The following is a 21,627-nucleotide window of genomic DNA, read 5'->3' as shown; positions in this document are numbered from 1 at the left end:
CTTCATATTCCGACTCTATCGATACTTCACGATCCACCTCTTGAGAACTTTCTTCAACTTTATCTTCTTCTGGATCACATTCTTCTTCTGAATCTGCAGTCAGTGCAGTATCTTCATCAAGTTCATTTTCACCTCCATCAAAATGAAGCCGACGAGCTGAAATCTGTGCCTATAAAAGTGAGTAACAGTAACAATCACCACAGCAACAGAGTTAGAGATAGAAATAAACTAACCTTGATGATTGGTTCAAAAAATCCCCGAGAACAATAGGACAAGCACATGTGCGAGTTGGTCAAAGTCACATTCTCACAGAAACAAAATAAAAAAGTGCGGAGATCTTCTCCACAGCGCGCCCTCTGCCGGCTTAATCAAACATTCAATATAAGCTTTTCAAAAATGTTTAGCAATTTAAAACATTAATTACATCCACCTCATAAACAGAACCTGCATTATTTGGAAAACCTGTCTTTAACATTTATTTTCCTCATACCAGATACTTCCTTGTCCAAAAAATAAATCTCTTAACTTATTTGTTCATTCCTCCATGAAACATACATATATTGAAATAAAAACAAAGATGCAGCAATGAAAACAAACATCCTCCTATGCAAAAATCAAGAAAAGAAATTAAAAGCATTCTTTGGACACTCAATGCACGATGTCATAAACAAAGTGGTCCCTACTCGTACACCAAAATGGCTACGTGGCAATTAAGCATCTTAATAAGAAGCATTACCATCCCTGGCATGGATAACAGCTTCACAACACCTTCTCATGCTTCTGACAAGGCACTGCAAGTTCAATTGACGCAGAGGTCCCCACTCTTCAAAAAAAAAAGTCTAAGGTATTGTGTAGCGTCTGAAGGGGTGCGTTTCTTGCTCAGATGAGTTGCTGCAGTTGGTCCCAGACCTCTCTGATTAGATTTGGATTAAAGTCGGCACTTCTGGATAGCCACTCCATTTGTTACACGTGGTGCTCGAGCAGAAAACTCTGAACAATGATGGCATCATATACTCTACCAATGTCATGTATGAATACTGCATTTTCTCCAAGCTGCCTCACATGAGGAATCACATGTGGCACTAACATCATGTCAATGTACTGCTGAGCTGTTAAAAATCACTGCAAATGATCAACAGATTGGTTTTTGTATAAAGATTTATGCCTGCTCATATCATAACAGATCTACCTCCATAAACAACGGTAGCCTGAACAGCATTTTTGTTTTTACAAGCTGCTTTACGTCGCACTGACACAGATAGGTTTGATGGCGACGATGGGGATAGGAAGGGGCTAGGAGTGAGAGGGAAATGGCTGTGGCCTTAATTAAGGTACAGTCCCAGCATTTGCCTGGTGTGAAAATGGGAAACCATGGAAAACCATCTTCAGGGCTGCCGACAGTGGAGTTCGAACCCACTATCTCCCTATTACTGGATACTTCCATAATACTCTTCAATAGTATAAATTAGCACAATCAACATTATTTTATAAAATATATTGTCATCGAAGAAGACAACAACAGCTCTCCAACCTTCACGTCAAAAAACCCATACCAATGTTGAGAATATCAGCCCATCATCATCTCTGCAACTTTCTTGGATGACTTAATACAAATTAAGCCAACTATAAACATCTGGTGAACTTCTTGTCAACGCAATCTTGCCGAATAAATCTAAAATAACCTATGAACTGTTGACCAATAAATATCACGGACAAATGCATGCCAACGTCAAGTAACTTTTGTCAAGCAATTTGAATGTTTTTCCTTCATATTTTTATACTCAGCTTTATATTTTGACTTATATCTTTTTACCATATATTAGCAGTTATTTGACCTATACTTCAAACATTGACAACGGCTTTAAGCCATCAACTGTCATTTATAGTCGCATGACGCCTCCATTTTTAAATGTACTGCTTATGAATCTACCAGTTTTTATGTATCATTTGAATGTATTTTATATATTATCATTGAACTGATTTCATATGCCTTCCACTATGTATTAGACATCTATTAATGACTACCGCTTCAAGCCGTACAATTATACGACGTCCTATTCAACAAAGAACTACATATGTGTTTATCACTATATTAGATTTTTAGCTATTTCATTGAACATTTTATATGTACTACCTATGAATCCACCAGTTTTTAGTATCATTTGAATGTAATGTATATTCTCATAGAACTGATATTATATGCCTTCCACTATGTATTAGACATCTATTAATGACTACGGCTTCAAGCCACCTTTATTTACTATAGTACAATCAAACGAAGTCCTATTCAACAAAGAACTACATACGTTTTTATCACTATATTAGATTTTTAGTTACTTCATGAACATGTTTATAACAAATGTAAATCTTATCTCTCTTATAATCATCAAACACATTTTAGAATATCTTTAACCAGATGCCTGGTAAAATAATAAGGTTTTCTGCTAATGACTGAAGATGCCTCACAGTAGGAGGCGAAACATGTCTCATCTGAAAAATGTTTTAACATAAATGCCAACATCTTGTATTGTATTGAATAGGTGGAAATAAACAAAAAGATATTATCCTATATACAGTTTATGAAACTTTCAATACGGACGAAAAATTATTTTCATCACTTGTAATACTGGATACTGGCCGCACTTAAGTGACTGCAGCTATCGAGCTCAGTCTGAACAGCTTTGCAAGTGATAAACATCATTATGGATCCATACTGAAGATACTATATGTAGGATGCTAATTAGTTTATATATCACCTATTCAATACATTAAATTTGCTCCACTCGCAGACAACCATCTGAATGATATAACGTGAAGTGAGATTCATCCAAGGACAGCACAGGAAGTCAGTGTCTTTGCTGCCACTGCAGATGATCTCTAGAAAACTGCAGTCTCCCACAATTAAGTTGTCCGTACAGTGCAGGTACAAGAGCAGGTCATCTGAATTTTAAATTGCCTTTCGAAACCTGTTTCTGACTCTTTGGTCACTAACTTATTCTCCAGAAGCCTGTTGTAGGACCACCTGTAGTGCTCATGCTGTAACTTGATTTGTTTTTTTTTTGTTTTGTTTTTACAATTGGCTTTACGTCACACCGATACACATAGATCTTATGGTGATGATAGGGTAGAAAAGGGTTAGGAGTAGCAAGGAAGCGCAAACGGACTTAATTAAGGTACAACCACAGCATTTGCACGGTGTGAAATTGGAAAACCACAGAAAACCATTCTCAGGGCTGCTGACAGTGGGGTTTGAACTCACTATCTCCCAAATGCAAGCCCACAGCTGCACACCTCTAACCACATGGCCAACTCGCTTGGTAAACTTGACAGTTTCAGAGAGCTTATAGACATACAAAACGATCCTGCCCTGCAGCTGTTTTCCTTCGGTGGACCATGCCAAGGTACCTGGCAAAAAAAACATTTTAACACTCTTAAACCCTGCAGTTCATTAGGTGCGATAATATAGTTCAATATGAACTTCTATTTCAATTTTTAAACTGCTAGCTCATCCAGGAACAAGAAATTACAGGGAAACATATGACTGAATTATCCATTTCTTGCACTCAGATGTCTTAAAGAATATAATGATAATAATTAATTTTAAAAGGTCAGTGTGTGACATTTATCATGAATATCAAACAACAGTTTTACAGTAATACAGTCAAACCTTGATATCTCGAACCTCCATTACTCAAATTTTCAGTAGCTCAAGTTAACTTACATTTCCCAGCCGTTGTCCTATTCATCACAGTATTTTATCACTCGAAATTCGATTACAAGAATTTCTCGAAGCAAACTTTGTGAGAAACCGTTAACAAGTAAGAAAAGGTTTACAGTGATGCTGGGAGCTAATATGATAGGAGCCGAAAAACTAAAACTTCTAGTGATCGGAAAATCGGCGAAGCCTCGCGGTTTCTCAGGTGTGAATTACCGGTCACATACGTAAGCAACCCTCGAAGTTGCGGATGACGAGCTTCATTTACGAATTTCAGCTGTGTGATATTGACGAGAAGTTTCAACGTGAAGGGACGAAAGGTTAACAGTAACAAGTAGAAGAGAATAACAAATTTTTTCCAAAGGTGTTAACGGAGGTATATTTCTTGTTTCACTACTGTATGTACTGTATCCTGTCTTCTAAAAAGTGACTATAATAAGGGTTATAATTACAGTGATACCGTAAAATAGAGTTTGTTTGTATATTTTTAAATATGGTTAAAAATAATATATTCAGTTTAAGCCCGTAGATACATATGATTCTGCTATACATGCTCAAAAACGGTATTTTCTATATCTCAAAATTTCGATAACTCGAAATAAAATTTATCTCCAGAGGTGATTCGAGATATCGAGGTTCCACTGTAAAAACAGTCCTTAGAATTCCAGAACCAGAGACTGTATCTTCGCTTTCACTTCTGAGATCCAAATACCATTCCATATATTCAGGATGAATATACTTCTGTGCCAATTTCATCACATCATTGTATTTCTTGCCATTTAAGAACAATGAAGCATGGTACAACTTAGATGCATTTAATGTTTTAGTATGTTTCAATTTATACTGATAGAATGTTGTCTTCACCAAAGTGTTTTGATCAACAGAAACTTCTCTGGTGGTGGTAGTGGTGATTATTGTTTTAAGAGGAAATACAACTAAGAAACTTCTCTCCCTTCATAAATAAATTTATGGTACCTACTTATTTTGAATAACTGAGTTCCATTCATTATTATTTTCTTTTAAAAAATGATGTCAAATGATTTTTAAAATCAAATACCATATCCTAGTGTACTGTTAGGCCCGGTTTCATCAACACATGTTAGTACTTAACAAGGTGTTAAATCATTTTAACATACGATTTAAGAAAATTTGCGTTTCATCAACAAATGTTAACATTAACAAATGTTAAACTGCGTATTAAAGTTAACATCAGCCATTTCCAATGTTAAATGGCTAACATTAGCATTTAGCAACCTGTTCCAAAATGGCTGCTGTGAATCTCGCTTTCGAGGCGGAATTGCTCTATTTAGATCTTTTACAAAACAGTCCTGATCGAAGAAAAGTTCAGCGACGTAATGACTTTGAAAATTTGACGGATCCGAAATTTCTTCATAGATACAGGTTATCGAAAACAGTCGTTGCTAAGGTTGTTGACGAAATTCAAGTGAGGTTAGAATATCCTACGAAGAGAAACTTACCTCTTTCTCCAATGTTGCAGGTACTGATAATATTACGAGTTTTTGCTACTGGTTATTTTCACATAATGGCCGGAGACAATGCTGGAATTTCTAAAGCCACTGTTAATAGAGTTGCTTGTCGTGTGTCTGCAGCCACAGCATCCATGAGAAGGAGGTATATAACATTCCCTTCAGTAGAAGAGCGTCAGTAAATTATCCGCGACTTCTATGAAATAAGCCGTTTTCCTGGTGTTTGTTCTACGTGCAATAGATTGCACACATGTAAGAATCCAATCACCTGGAGGCAATTGGGCCGAAATATATCGTAATCGAAAGGGATATTTCTCTGTTAATGTTAATGTTCAGGTGATTAGTGAGCCTAACCTCCAAATCAGGGATATACTTGCTAGGTAGTCTGGTTCTGCACACGACAATACAATATTTAATAACTCCCATATCGGAGCACAGTTTGAAGTGGGACAATTAACGAAGTGATTTTGTTAGGTGACAGCGGATACCCGCTAAAAAAAAGTATCTGTTTACCCCCATTGAAAACCTCGCAGACTTTTCCCCCGCCTCGTCCTTTTCTTTTATCGTCAAGCCATCTGTGCGCTTGCACTCAATAACTTATATATATATTTACTAACTAATTCAATTAACAACTTTTCTTCGAAGGAGGAAAAATTAGAACTACGATTCCGTTTCACTTCACGCGCCATATTTTACAGCTGTGCTCAAACAAAAGCGCATCGGAGCGCGCTGTAAAACAGCATGTTCGTACCATTGCCTCCTTGATTCGCACCAGTTCGCAATATTGGGAGAGTTAACAGTCGATTAGTTAACATTTCACAAGAAAAGTTTGATGAAACGCAAGAAACCTAACAAGATGTTAAATTTCTAACTCCGTATTAACTAACTACTTGTTAGTATATATTTAACATGTGTTGATGAAACCGGGCCTTAATGTATTAAAACTTTTGAAAGCAGATAATACTACCTACTATACGTCATACCAATCCTGACGGGCAAACATTGTTAGGGAATAAAACACGACACACCAAGCACGCCTTCAATACATTTATTTGCTATTCACTCAACTCAATACAGAAATGTCGGAATCGATACAGATATGTCGATACATGAATAGTACTTAAACTCCCCGGTAGATGGCGGGGCACTGTCTATTTACAATCCTCAACATCCTCCCCACCCTGGTCGATCTCGAGGGGGATGACCAGTTGTATGGGCCTGCAGATAGTGGTCCCGTCAGCTGTCCGTAAGATGAGTGTCCGCACCTTCCCATCTCGTCCGGGTCTTCTCTCTGTGATGCAAGCTCTCCGCCACATATGCCTTGGTCTCATGTCGTCTTGAAGAAGGACAACGTCTCCTACTCTGCACTCCGTCAATTTTCCTTTCGGGCTCTGGACTTCATGGTAGTTCCTGAGTTCGAGAAGATATTCCTTCTTCCATCTCTTCAGGAAGTCCTCACGCAGCTTTTGTCTGAGTCTCACTTCTCTTCTGAGGTCTTTGAGGATACTGGGCTCTGGACCAGTGGGCAACGTCGTCAATTTTTCACCATTTAAAAAATGGCTTGGTGTCAGTGTCTCGGCGCCATCTTGAATAATAGGTCGAGAGTTTAGGGCGGCTTCTATTTCCACCAGTAAGGTTGTAAGTGTCTCTTCGTCAACCTGCGACCGTCCCAACACTTTCCTCAGGCACCGTTTGGTCGTTCCGACCATCCTTTCCCACCAAGCCGCCCGTGGAGCGATGAACTTCCAAGAGACCTGAAGGTGAGCGAAGTGCTGGCTCGTGAGTGGGCTGGTGAACAGCTGGGTGAGAATGTCCAGTTCCTTATTAGCTGCTTGGAACGTCTTCGCGTTGTCAGAGTAGATAGTATGTGGTACTCCTCTTCTACCGCAGAACCGTCTAAACGCCATTAGAAACTTCTCTGTGCTCATATCCGAAGCTAGTTCAAGGTGCAGAGCTCTTGTAGCGCACGTGAAGAGGACGATGTAGGATTTCTGTGGCCGGCTCCCCACCTTGATGTAAAGTGGCCCGGCGAAATCGACACCCGTGACGGCAAATGGTTGCGTGAGTTGCACACGAGCAGGTGGCAAAGGAGCTTCAATTTCACGTCCTCGGTCGTTCTTGGCAATTTTGCATAGTAAACATCTGTGAATGACCTTCTTGACTGACTGTCTTGCCTTGAGAACCCAAAGTTCCTTGCGTAGCTCCGATAACACAATCCTAACTCCCAAATGATGTAGGCGTATATGGGTCTGTTTTATCAGCAGTTTGACAAATGGATGGGAACCATCGAGAAGAAGAGGGTGTTTTTCCTGCTAAGTCAATTCTGCATATTGGAGGCGTCCTCCTAGTCGTATGAGGCCATCCTGTAGGAAGGGATTGAAGCGTCCAATTTTGGATCTTCCTGGGAGTTCTCTTTTGTCACTCAAGGCGTTGTACTCGGCGGTAAAACTCTCTTGCTGGGACATTCGGATCCAACGCAGTCTTGCATCTTCCAATTCGCGTGCGGTTAGATGGCCCGTGAGTTTCTCGGAGTGCCGTGCATTATGGATGAAACGTAGAATCCATGCCATCATGTGTAATATCTTCCAGTAGGAACTGTATTTTGAGGCGTCGATGGGAGGTTCCCAGGTACTCATCGTTAGCACCTGCTGGTGCGTCTTTCGGATTTCTGGAAGTGAATCCTCAGGGAATACGTTGGGAGGCCAAGTATCTGGGTGTTCGGAGAGCCATGGTGGTCCCTGCCACCACATCACGGAAGACTGTATTTCTTGCGGTGACATTCCACGTGACACGAGATCTGCTGGATTGCTATCCGTGGGACAATGTCGCCATTGAGCTGGAGTCAGATATTCTTGAATTTCCGTGACACGGTTACAGACAAATGTCTTCCATCGATTGGGGTCATTGCGTATCCAACCCAGTGCTACCATAGAGTCGCTCCACATCGTTGCATTCGTGATGTCATATCCAGTTGACTTACAGAAATAATTTAATAAGCGTGAGCCCATCAAGGCGGCCAGTAGCTCCAGTCTTGGCAGCGTCACTTTCTTTACTGGTGACACTCTGTTTTTGCTGCATGCTAGACGAACCGTAATATTGTCGTCGAGTTGTGTTCTCACGTACAACACAGCTCCGTAAGCCCTCTCGGATGCGTCGCAGAAAACATGAACCTGGAAAGCCTCTTGTGTTCGACTAGACATCCCTAACCAACGAGGGACCATTATGACTGACAAATGAGATAGGCTTGAAGTCCAGATTTGCCATCTTGCTGCGAAGTCTGAGGGAAGAATATCGTCCCATTTTATGCCCCTACACCACGTGTCTTGGAAAAGGATTTTTCCCACGATGGATACTGGAGAGAGGATGCCGAGAGGGTCGTAAAATCTGGATATAGTGTGAAGCACCTGTCTCTTGGTAGCGGGTTCGTCCTGCAGCCTGTCAGTGACATCGCGATGGTCGAAGAGCAGTGAATCAGATTCAGTGTCCCAGCTGACGCCCAGAACTGTAGTTTCCCGTTTGATTTCCTGTCCTTCTGCCCTCCATATATCTTTGAGTGGCACGGAGTTCGTAGCCCACTTTGCCATTGGTAGGCGTATTTGCCGCAACAGTGCTGTCATCTCGTAATAAAAGGTTATAGCCTCGTTGTCGTCTTCGGAACTGGCGGCGAAGTCGTCCATGAACGTACTCTTGTCAAGCAGTTTTGCAGCCGTGGGGAATTGATCACTGAACATGGTAGCCAATTCATGCAGAGTAGCAGAGAGGAGGAAGGGACTACATGTGAGCCCGAATGGTAGACGAGTGAATCTGTACGTGATTACGTCATCTGTCGTACACCAAGTTCCATTTTCGTCCTTCTCGACGCGAAACCAGAAGAACCTGGTTAAGTTCCTGTCACACTTGTCCAAAGACAATTGCAAAAATGCTTGAGTTCCGTCCCCGATGATCGCTCGTTGAAACATTCGGAAACGGATCAGGGTCGACAGTATTTCTGGCAAGAGATTAGGCCCTGCCTCCATACAATCATTGAGGGATGGTGAATCCTTGTCATGGGATGAAGCATCGAAGACAGTCCTCCATTTGGTTGTTTCGTGTCTCTCTTTCTTCACTGCGTGATGAGGAAGGTAGAATATGTCGTCCGTGGTGTCCTGAGTGTCGATCATCTCGACGTGTCCTCTCTCAATGTAGTCTAGCATTAGAGAATGGTACATTTCGCGGAACTCGGAATTGCCATTAAGTTTTCTTTGAAGTGTTTGGAAACGCTTTTCTGCATTGCAGCGGTTTGAAGACGGGTATGCGTCTTCCTTTCTAATCAAAGAAACCACTCTCCGTCCATCTTCTGCTCGGTAGGTATCGTGAAAGTCTTGTAGAATGGCAGCGTCTTTCGTCGTTAGTGATCGCTCCTGCTGTTCCTTAATTCCCAAAGTCTCCAGGTCCCAGAAGCGGCGAATTTCATGGTCCAATGCCGGAGGTTCGTCGTTGAAGTGCACGTGATTCACAGCGACATGGTTTACAGTGATACCGGATTTTTTGCCACTTAAAACCCAACCAAATATCGATGGAAGGAGCACTGCTGAACTTGAAAGGCGAATCAGTTCATCATCTTTCATCACCTTCCAATACTGATCTCCACCTATTAGGATTTCAATAGGATGGTCATGTCCGTCATCATTGGGATCCGCAAGCTGCAGCTTTCTAATTCGTGGTAAGGCTTGAATGTCGTGCGGGACAGCTGGATGTGGTGAGTACGTGTTTTCGCTTTCAAACGCTGAGAGGTTTACTGTAGCATTTGTCCAAACTCCGGTAATGCTGAACTGGATGAGACGACGATTTCTGGATGTAGAGTGAGGTGATTCGAAACCTGTAACGGTTATAGCCTTGTGTCCCACGACGCGTAGCTTCAATTGATTTACCAGTTCCATGCTGATGAAGCTGGATTGGCTTCCTGCGTCAAATAGGCAACGTGTACGTTTCCTTAACCCAGTCGGGCCCGTGATCCAAATACTGGCAGTCTGGAGACGCGTGAAGTGAGGCAATTCTACGTCGATCTTTCCTACTGAAACTTCCCGTTCTTCGTTGCAGATTGACACATGATGAAATTTCTTGCATTTTGAACAAGCTACCTTGCTTCTTTTGCTGCAGTCCTTTGTATTGTGTCCTCGCTTGAGACACAAGAAGCATCGGTGAGCAGCTCGTAGCTTATCAGTTCGTTCCTTAATGTTGGACACCTTGGAACAGTCTTGTGCCCAGTGGTCTCGCGACTCGCAGAATACGCAGAATGCCGATGGTCCTTTCTTCGTTCTTCTGTCCACTGTTTTCGATTTCGCATTCACGTGAAGCGTAGCAGCTGTGGGTGTGAACGTGTCTGAAAAGGTACAGTCTCCTCTAATTTTGTATGAGGTCACGGCACCTTCCACTTCGTCATTCAGGAATTCCATAAGTTTCGTTATATGACTTTCTGCGATCTTTTCTCTCTTAGAATATATGATCCACCGGCGGACGATATCCTCCGGAAACGCGCGTAATATCTTGAGAGCTAGCATCCGTCCGTAGTCGTCAACCCTTTCCCCTAATGCTCGTAATGCCTGTATGCGTCTGTTACATTCAATGTAAGTGCTATTTAAGGCATCGGGAGAAGCGTGTGATATGGGTTTGAGAGCTTCGAGATAATCCAGATGAGCCTGGATTATGCGATTCTTGTCTCCGTATCGTGAAACTAGGATCCATTTTGTCTCCTCGTATGCGTCGCCGGTTATTGGTATTCCATCAACCAAATCCTTGGGCTCGTCCTCTAGGTACCCGCGGAGGAAGACATGTTTGTCGATATTAGAGATTGAAGGGTTGCTGTCTACTGATGAATGGAACTGCTCCCAGAAGCGGGACCACTTCTCTATGTCCCCAGAAAAGGGCTCTAATCTGATGACAGGGAGTTTCACGGTATGCGTAAAGGGTTGCGGTGTTTGTACTGCTGGAGTGACTGGAGTGAGGTTCAAACTGGCGACCGATGAGGAAAATCTCTCTTCGATCGCGCGTTTTGCTTTAAGAATTGCTCTCTTGGCTGTGTCGACGTACTCTTCGCACTTAGCGCCATCAGTTTCATATTCTTCGTCGGATAAATGATCGTGTATAGCAGAGTCCAGGGTGATGAGATTATCTAGTGTATCTTGAAGTCTTATGCTATTGTATTCGTAGTCAATTACTGTGTCCACAGTAGCCTCGTTAACTGCAGTGCTAAGTTTAGTTAGCAGCGCCCTGGAAGTTGTCCTTTTCTTTTTCAAATTCCTCAGTTGTAAATCAGGCTTGTCTTCTGTCATGGTGTGCTGGTCGGCTGAAATGTTTTAAGTAGTAAAGAAAGGGACCGGCTGGCTATAATCCCTTTCACTACCTGCTCGCTGGATGAGGAGGGTAGTCGTGAGAGGGATGAAGCAACTGTGAGGGCTAGCAGCAGTGGTACTCTCAGTAGCCGTTAGATGGAGATCGTAGACTGAGATTACAGTACAGTGAATAGGTGATAGATGGCGCTAAATCTGCAACGTTCGTCGTGGAGTCGTCTTAGGCGCTAGAATCGCGATGAAAATCAGCGTGCTTGTTAGTACATCTCACTGCTACTAGATATCGCTGGTATCATGCTTTGTTAATATAAATGTATTGTCTTGTTGTGATGCATTATCTTTATGCATTAGCGATTTTTCTATTACATTTGCAATCATGCATTAGTTCCAAGTAGTCTGTAAAGTATATGTCCCAAATATAAGTCCATGCGACTTAGCTCTGTGGTGATGTGTTCGTGGCGTCTGGAGTGGCTGGTTACACATTCGTCGTTTTCAACTCTTCTCTCGCTGCATGGACGTCCAAATTCCTGGAGGTTGTCGTTCGTCTTCTCACACAGCCGTATCACGTATTGTAACAGTCACTCCCGGGTTTCGGCACCAAAATGTTAGGGAATAAAACGCGACACACCAAGCACGCCTTCAATACATTTATTTGTTATTCACTCAACTCGATACAGAAATGTCGGAATCGATACAGATATGTCGATACATGAATAGTACTTAAACTCCCCGGTAGATGGCGGGGCACTGTCTATTTACAATCCTCAACAAACATATACTCTTCTTGGACTTTTTAAACTTCTGTGAATAGGCACAATCACAGGGCATGAACGAGTTCTGGAAAATGACATCTTTACCAGTTATCTTCTGTCTTTGTCCTTTTCTTAGGATTTACAGAAAAGGAATCAACAGAACTTTGTACATTTGAGCCCGTATTGTCAAAAAGTAACAACTTGTGAAAATCTTAACAACAAACCTTTACAATACAGTAATCTTCTTTATTACTTTAAACTATATTGGTGATACAAGTTTCATCCTCTTATGGGACATCTTCGGTCACACATAAAATCATTGGAAATATGGTAAGAACACATTAAAATTAGTGAATAAAAAGACTATGAATCTTGTGACATCTTGAATCTTAAAATAACACAAACATGAACAACATGTGAACCATGAAGGCCAGTTATTGAACACGTTAAAATGTCGTTACATAAGTGGAATTGCACAAATATAACACAACATGAGTGGCTATGTGAATTAAATTAATCATATAGTTATACTGACATTGTGAACATATTGTACATGTTCTTGAATGTGTACATGATTAGTGTAATATTAATGCCATGTTAAAATAGCTTCTTGTGATGAGGTGAAGAAAGGTGGACTTATGTAAATGATGGTGATTGTCAGATGGCCAGTAAGAAGTATCAACTAGTGAAAATCTTGACTACAAATGTTCAACCTTTACAATACAATACTGCAATCGTCTTTATTAATAAGACTACATTGAACTATATTGGTGATACATGTTTCGTCCTCTTATGGGACATCTTCACATCTATTAACCCCCCTCCACCGTCTTGTCGGTAAATTCTTTTGTTTTTTTGCTATTTGTTTTACGTCACACCGACACAGATAGGTCTTATGGCGACGTAGGAAGTGGAAGGATGCGGCCGTGGCCTTAATTAAGGTACAGCCCCGACATTTGCCTGGTGTGAAAATGGGAAACCACGGAAAACCATCTTCAGGGATGCCGACAGTGGGGCTTGAACCCACTATCTCCCGATTACTAGATACTGGCCGCACTTAAGCGACTGCAGCTACTGAGCTCGGTGTTAGTAAATTCTGTACTCCACACTGAAGGTCTCTTCATCATGTATTGCTAATAACAACCAGTATTCAGTTGGAATGATTATGGTAAATTAATTGTTTGAGATAATGAGAATATTTTGATTGAAAGTTAATTTACATGACTATGATTTTAGGATCCTTATGGCCATCCCAAATGTAGCATGGATAATTGAATTTGTAATATATCGTAGTTGTTACACAAGAAATAAGACTATATAAAATGTTTGAGAAAAAACTGAAATAAGTACTTTTAAAACAAAAAACAATTAGGCCTACTGTGGTGTCAATTTTCTTGTTATAGCATATATTATTTTTAACATACCTCTGTGAATGGATAGTAGACGGTAGCAAAGTACTGAAATGCCAGATAGTGGTTGACAACCAGCATTATGATGCCAATAATGAAGGAAGGTGATGTTATCACAACATATGGAAATGTGTTAAGTATAAATAAATGTGCTGCTTGACTGACGATACCACACATGGTAATGGACGTTGGAAAGTCTTCAAAGAGAAGAAATCCAATATATGAGAACAGCGTCATCTGAAACACAGAAAATTCTTCAGTTGTAATTTTTTGTAATGTATATCCATGCTCTCCAGTAGGAGAAAGCAAAATGTCAGAAAAGTATGTCAAAATGAAAACATAAAACTAATTGCACTAGACCATGGGCAGGCATTGGGATAGTTCAGTTATGGAGCAAAATGTCTCTAACAGATTATACCATTAGTCAGAGCAATAGTTCCAAACTGAGAGGTGTGAGAGACTTACAAGGCAAGGGAGGGGAAGGGGTCACACAGACAACAAAAAACTGATTTTAGCAAAACTAGGATGTGAAGCTGAAACTAGAATGTAAATTGAAATACGTATATAAAGATAATAATTGGTTGACAGTGTCAGAATGGCTGCTGCTGTAACCGTACAACTAGGTTACAGATTCCATTCAGTATTTATTATTATTATTATTATTATTATTATTATTATTATTATCATTATTAACCCGATTCATTAGATTTTATATATTCTGTTTCTCATCATTTAGACTGTAATAATTAGGTATCACGTATATTATTGTATTTCATCATAGGTTAAGTGAATATGTTTGTAATTATTCTGTATTGTAGTAAGTGAGATTTGTTGGTTTCATATTGTCATGCTGTGGCTTGTAACTTTGGCTAGATGAGCTGGCATAGTATTTTGCAATCGAGGCTATGTTTAACTGTGCAAGGAGATTTCCCGGTGATGCATTCGGCATAGTCATTCTCGGACCGCTTGGGTACGCTTAGACGACACATGACTGATGACATCAGTGCGTGGACACGTGATTGCGACCAAGTGTCAGTATTCGCCAGCTACTGTATGTGGAAGTGGAAGGGATGAACTGTGAGTGGGGAGATGAGTCGTCATCGCGAGGTGATATAAGTCGAGGCAACGGTAGTGAGAGAGGGAGATGATATCAATCAGTTGATAGTACTCAGTTCATAAGCAGTTCATATCGTGCAGATCATATGTAACAGTCAGATGTATCAAATGGAAGAAGTGGTCTTAGTGTGATGGTCAGAGCTAAGAGTTGTGTTTGAAGAAGTAATAATCGAGGAGGTCTACAAGTGGTGGTTGTATCCGAGCAGAGACGGGTACTATGCTGATAAAGAAACATCATCTTCTTGTGAGGATGGACTTCACAAGATGTCTCCATAATATTTTCAAATCTCTTATAATATATTGAGTGGACGTAATTACATTGGAGCTCCCTACACGCGTACATGGTATGTAGGCCAACTCCTTGTGACATAAGAAGATTACAGCAGACGGCTCCCGACTTCAGCTCACAGGTTTTCCCAAGAATTTCAAGTTCAACAGCGGTGTATGCAGACAACAGGTAATTAAAGCATCAGACATGTTATGCATTCATAACATGAAGAAGAGTGTAATCAGCGGCGATATCACATCTCACTTCAAGTTCATGCCAATAGTTTTTTTTTTGTTTAGATTAAATTTTCCTTTTATTAGTACCGCAAATCTCACGATATATTTCTTTTGTTAAATTAAAAGACGTCAATGATTGTTCATTGTGACGTAAATTATAGTCATAAACTCAGTTTTATTTTAATTATAATAAGTGATTCCAGTTCCATGTACAATCCTCAATTGTGGAAATGCAACAGTAATTTAATATTGTCCTGATCCATATCCCTGTATATTGCCAGATATGTGAGTTTATCACCTCACGCCTTGAGATAATTGATATAAGAGGTATGCTCTACCGAATTTTGTTGTTTTTCTTAAAAAAGCAACTGGCGCTCAAACAAATGTTATGTATATTGTGTGAAGGAGATGTAAGTATAAGAGTAGTGGTTGGAGTAGCCACACTGCTTCAAATATGTAAGTAAAAGAGAAATTTAAATATGTAACTAAATGACTTGTTGCCCACTCAGATGAATTTACCTGAAAATTTTGAAATATAAAAAATTGCCTTTGAAAATTGAACCTGTGCTTCAGTATACAGCTACTCCGAGACAAGGCTGGAAAGGATCAAGACATGCTTTACAATAGTTGTCCACTTCAAATGCATGGGAACAATTCTCTTCACTGCAAGCAGTCACTTTTAAAAAAGTTTTAGTACTGTATGTGTACTAAACCTACAACCTGTTTTCCAGTCTTTGACCGGGTCAGGGATGTAATGAATGAAGCAGATATAGGCTATTAGTATGATGGGGTCGCCACTCCCAAAGTGATTTTAGGAATAACTGATAAGATGCTATGAAATGGGAATGGAGTGTGTTGCTGGAATGAAAGATGACAGGAAAAACTTGTCCCGCCTTCACTTTGTCCAGCACAAATCTCACATGGAGTGACCAGGATTTGAACCACGGTATCCAGCGGTGATAGGCCGACGTGCTGCTGTCTGAGCCTTGGAGGCCCCACAGTGTTGGGTTGTATGTGAAGCATTTTAAAGATGGGATTAATACTTCACCAGACGTCCTAAGTCGTAACAAGTTCCATTAGTCGTTATGAGTCTTCATAATATTTCAAGTACAATTTATTTCAAAGCTTCACAAATAATGCGTGTATTAATTCCCTTAAATCTTAAGGCTGCTAACCAGATGAAGGTGAAGAGACGGCCCGAGGTGCAACCCATGATTTATATAAGTGCGGCAGTGATGTGTTAGTTACATTACCTGTTGAAATAGAGTCTTCTCAATGAATAAATAATGTGGGTTTGAGATGCAGGTGTATGAAGGGGAGACAGTATGTGTGACAATGTTCAAGCTGACAGACTGAAAAGATGACAGGAGAATAAGAATAATTATAATTAAAGTGATGAAATGAATTAGGCTAGGAATGGCCGGAACAATGCGAAATGAGATTTGGTAGCCACTGAATAATTATGTACCTGGAAGAGGGCAAGAGATAATTGAGAATAGAGTTCCGTATGAAGTAATTTTGTCCAGGTGGCGAAAAACAGGCCATCACTGGGAGACAAGTTTATGACCCTCTAGACGGGAAGGTATGTCAAGCCCCAAGCCCCTTGCAGAGTGGGCTCGTTTGTCTGTCAAATGCTCAAAATATTCACACAGGAAGTCCTCTTCATTTTGACACTGCATTAAATACTCACAGGCCAAAGATACTGTATATTACCACCAGCCTTGTAGACTTTATGATTCGATAGATGAAGGAATCCTCCCCATTTTTATATATTCAATATAGGGTTTTTCAGCCTTGCACCTTGAAGCCCAACGAACGCGGGTTCAATGCCACGTCATAGCGATGCCCTTGGACCAATACCAAGAGACCTGAAAAGGTCACAATTTCTATATACATTTTTGTGTGTGAAGTTTATTATTTGTCGATGTAATTTCAGGTGATTGTTCTTTCTTCGTGTGTTATTTCATGTGTTTATATGATTCGAGGATGTTTATGGTGATTTACAGGAAAACAGCGTTGCTTGGGTCCGCTTTGTGATATAGTAGAATTAGATAAACCCCGGAGAAGACGTATAGGCGATACTGTAATATACAAATTAATGTAGTCAAGCAGACCTAATATGCAAAATGTGGCAATATGCTAGGGGCTTTACGTCGCACCGACACAGATAGGTCATATGGCGACGATGGGATAGGAAAGGCCTAGGAGTTGGAAGGAAGCGGCCGTGGCTTTAATTAAGGTACAGCCCCAGCATTTGCCTGGTGTGAAAATGGGAAACCACGGAAAACCATCTTCAGGGCTGCCGATAGTGGGATTCGAACCTACTATCTCCCGGATGCAAGCTCACAGCCGCGCGCCTCTACGCGCATGGCCAACTCGCCCGGTGTGTGGCGATATGATTTTCATGATTATGAGAATGTGCGCAACAGTGTTTCATACAATACCTCATCACCATAATGGCTACAAAATAATAGTGTTTGCTTCACAAGAGATGCCATCCAGGTGTATCTATAATTATGTTTGTTAGTGCATTAATATAATAGGTACCAGCGGGTATCGGTAACAAGTGAAGGGATAGGCCCTTATTTCATGTGAAGTGAAAAGTCAGAGGTACGTGTTGACAAAATGATTTGGATGTGCCGCACGACAGAGATAAAGCGGACTGACATGGACATAGAGCCACTATTCTATAATTGAGTTCTGGTATGAGATAACATGGCATTGTCTCGTGTAATTTTATATACGTGTAACTATCAGTTAATTAAAATTTATGTTTTCAATTGAGAACAACATTCTTCTCATTTCAGTAGTATAATTAATGTATTCCTCTCATATAACACCCTACTTTCAATATATAAAAATTTAGTGATCACTTTTTATTGAACAGTCCATTGCCTGTATGCTCGAGCTTAGCCGTTCAGACAGTGAAAGTAGAGAGGATGGGGCTTCGATGCCCGGGATTGACTTCTGAAGTCTTCATCTAATGTATTGCAATTCAAAGATTTATTTGTGAAACTAAGTTATTTAATGATGCCCTGATGAGCCCGGGACAGGTGCAATACCTGCCACTTACTTTGAGGCCCCAGGTTTGATTCCTGGCCAGGTCAGGGATTTTTACCTGGACCTGAGTGCTGGTTCGAGGTCAACTCAACCTAAGTGATTAAAATTGAGGATCTATTAGACGGCAAGATGTCGGTCCCAGTTTAGAAAGCCAAGAATAAAGGCTGAGAGGATTCGTCGTACTGACCACATGACATCTCGTAATATGCAGACCTTCGGGCTGAGCAGCGCTTGCTTAGTAGGCCATGATTCTTCCGGGCTGTTGCACAATGGACTGTGATGGTGGTGTGTGAATTAGTAATAAAATATGTTGAATATGGGAGTGACATAATATTTAATAAATTTCCTCCAATGGCAGTGTCTTTTCACTCGAGATGTATGGCTTTTTATCTTTTACAAAAGTAAATGTATTTGTATCAGCTGGTTTGTGGGTCCTCATCATTGGCACTTCTCTCTACTACCAGCCTTACTAGCAAATGGTGTATAACTTTTATACAAGGGATATACACCGTTTATATGCAATTTGTTACTAATAAACCGTGTATAAGCCTGTGTATACATCTGTTATAGTTATTCATTGAATTACTTATACAGACCAGGACCCTTGTATAAGCATTGTATAGCAGTGAGTAACGAAAAAAGAAACGAGTGAGCAATTTATTTTCAAGGTATTTACTGTCTGCAGTAATATAATCGTGGTGAAATATTTGACTTATCCATTAAAAAGTACACATTGAAACAATGGAAAATAACAATGATCTCCAGGATATTTGTAACACAGAAGGCATAGAACATTATAGGTTATGGAGGCTGGACATGTTCATAAAATAAAACACTTTAAGACGCGGAGCAAACCAATTCTCCTAGATGACAAAAGTTTTAAAATGAAATATATATTTATGAAATAGTATGCTCGAATTGTCATTACCACAGACAGAAATGACTTAATGAAAGATCCAAAAGGTGGCTCTATATCGTGCTAACTTCATGTTCCCAAAGCACTATGGACATGAGCGCGGAACGAGGTTAGTAATTATTAACAGTCACATAATTATTTCTAGTCAGAATAAGATACCACTGAAATATGTGTATTACTGTTCTGTTCTTATTTATTTGAGCATTCTATTCTATTCATGCTACCACGCAGCATCTTGAAATTTTTTACTCTTAGATAAGCAGCAAAAGCCATCATAAAGGCAGAAATACGCCAGTGAACTACAAGAAGAGATTCCTACGACTTGGAACAAGTGTATACGTGCTGTATAGTAATACAATGCATATACCATGTTTATTAACAAGAAAAATATTCAACGCTTAAACAAGGCTTCTTCAATGCATAACTATACCAGTGTTAAACAACTGTATATGGATTTTTTAATTAGTAAGACTGTAAATGTTTAATGAGAGAGGATTTCCAAAACTATGTAATCTACTTCACGCTGAGGAAACATATATACCTATAACGAACATTCCTGTTGGTAGACCACTAATTACATGTAGGCCTATGGTACTTCACAGTCTAGAATAAGAAGAGTCTGATTTGCAATTCTTTGTATGAGTAAGTGTCACACCGAGAAGAGACAGATACGCTAATATAAATGCATTTGTCCTATTCCTCATCAGACAAGCTTCCAATGGCCAGCATTATCATGAGAAAGTGTTACTTCCAAGGGAAACCTGTGGGTAGGGAGAAGTAGTAGCATGTGACATTATTAAAATTTCCTTACTATTTATGACTGTCGAACAACCAATTACTCTAATGTGATTCACTGCAACAAAAGGCATATGCACTGCAAAAATTACTTATATCTCTGTCATTAAATTTAGGAGCATCATAGTTAGAAGAGATGACTTTCCCTCCAATCACATTTCCTTTCAAAAATTGAAAACGAGAGAAAGCATATTATACATTCTAACACGCCGACTGTCTTATGATCTACCAAGACTTTACTTCAAAGTTCATAATCTATAATTGTTAACTTACCACGATCATCCACCATATGATCTTTTTAGTCGTTACTGTGTATTCTTCAACAAGTTCTGCAAGGTAGTATAAACCAGCAGCTGTAAACAGGGAACACAAATCATTCATCAATGAAGAAGGTTCGTAAAACTGAAAATATTTGACAATATGAAAGGTAACATACAGTACGTACCTATTGAAACGGTAACGAAACTGATTTGAATAAGCAATGCTACCCAACTAAGTACATACAGAAACCACATTTTTAAGTCATAAAGTTATCTACATGAATCTACAAGAATGAAACCACTCCATCAACCTCCAACTATCCATATTTTAGCACAGCATTATACTGATTTATTGTAAACATATAATCGTAGTGTCAAACAATCTTAACTGAAATTTCGGCACTCCTGGCGAACAACCCTTATGATTTGGGGTAAACAAGACAGAAGTCGATGCACATGAGAAATCAGCCAGGTATCGATTTCATACTATCGATATCATAGAGACTAAAACGATTATATATCGATAGCAAGAGAACCGAAGATTTCGACTTCAGTACTGTGTCGCCAACATACACATTCTTCCCCTAAGCAGGAAGAATAGAAACGAATAGTGTGACGACCAACGAGCTAGAATAACAATCCTCCTATACTGCCTGCTCTATGCGAGCCTTTTTGCGACTACGCTGTGACATAATTTCTCCGCTAGATGGCAGACATAGACGCACAATATTCTAAATTTGTTCTAATGACGACAGCCTATAAAACACTATGCAGTATGGTCATATGTTCACTGAAGCTCGTAAAATACATCAGTAATATCAAATATCAGCAATATTACCTGTATGAAGTCGCACTTGGCCTCTTCATGCACAATTTAAAGATTTTTCTGGACGAAGGCTTGGAGTTGTACCGTACTTTTTGTGTTCTTACCAACGCAATATCAAATAATAGAGGTCTTCAACACTTGATTAGGACAATATCACTAACAGTTTGCTGATGTTCTTTGACCTCACACTGTAACAAAACACATTCTGAAATTTTTCTTTTTGCTATTTGTGTTACGTCGCCCCGACACAGATAGGTCTTATGGCGACGATGGGATAGGAAAGGCCTAGGAATGGGAAGGAAGCGGCCGTGGCCTTAATTAAGGTACAGCCCCAGCATTTTCCTGGTGTGAAAACGGGAAACCACGGAAAACCATCTTCAGAGCTGCCGACAGTGGGGTTCGAACCCACTATCTCCCGGATGCAAGCTCACAGCTACGCGCTCCTAACCGCACGGCCA

At 40.2% G+C, this 21,627-nt stretch overlaps 1 protein-coding gene across 1 annotated transcript in view; it reads right to left on the bottom strand.

Moving 5' to 3' along the window:
• Positions 1-20,794, bottom strand: part of LOC136874970 (protein TEX261) — a 42,797-nt gene extending 22,003 nt beyond the window's left edge. Inside the window, exons 1-3 of the mRNA XM_067148682.2 lie at positions 20,529-20,794; positions 20,357-20,436; positions 13,708-13,929 (exon numbers count right to left, since the gene is read on the bottom strand). Coding sequence (XP_067004783.1) covers positions 13,708-13,929; positions 20,357-20,436; positions 20,529-20,598 — 372 coding nt within the window. The 5' untranslated portion in view covers positions 20,599-20,794. The remainder of the gene's footprint in view (positions 1-13,707; positions 13,930-20,356; positions 20,437-20,528) is intronic.
• Positions 20,795-21,627: the final 833 nt, after the last annotated feature.

The sequence above is a fragment of the Anabrus simplex genome, chromosome 5 (assembly GCF_040414725.1).
Source record: "Anabrus simplex isolate iqAnaSimp1 chromosome 5, ASM4041472v1, whole genome shotgun sequence".
Lineage (NCBI taxonomy): Eukaryota > Metazoa > Arthropoda > Insecta > Orthoptera > Tettigoniidae > Anabrus > Anabrus simplex.
Note: the sequence above shows the minus strand (reverse complement) of the source record. Positions and strands in the feature narration are given on the sequence as shown.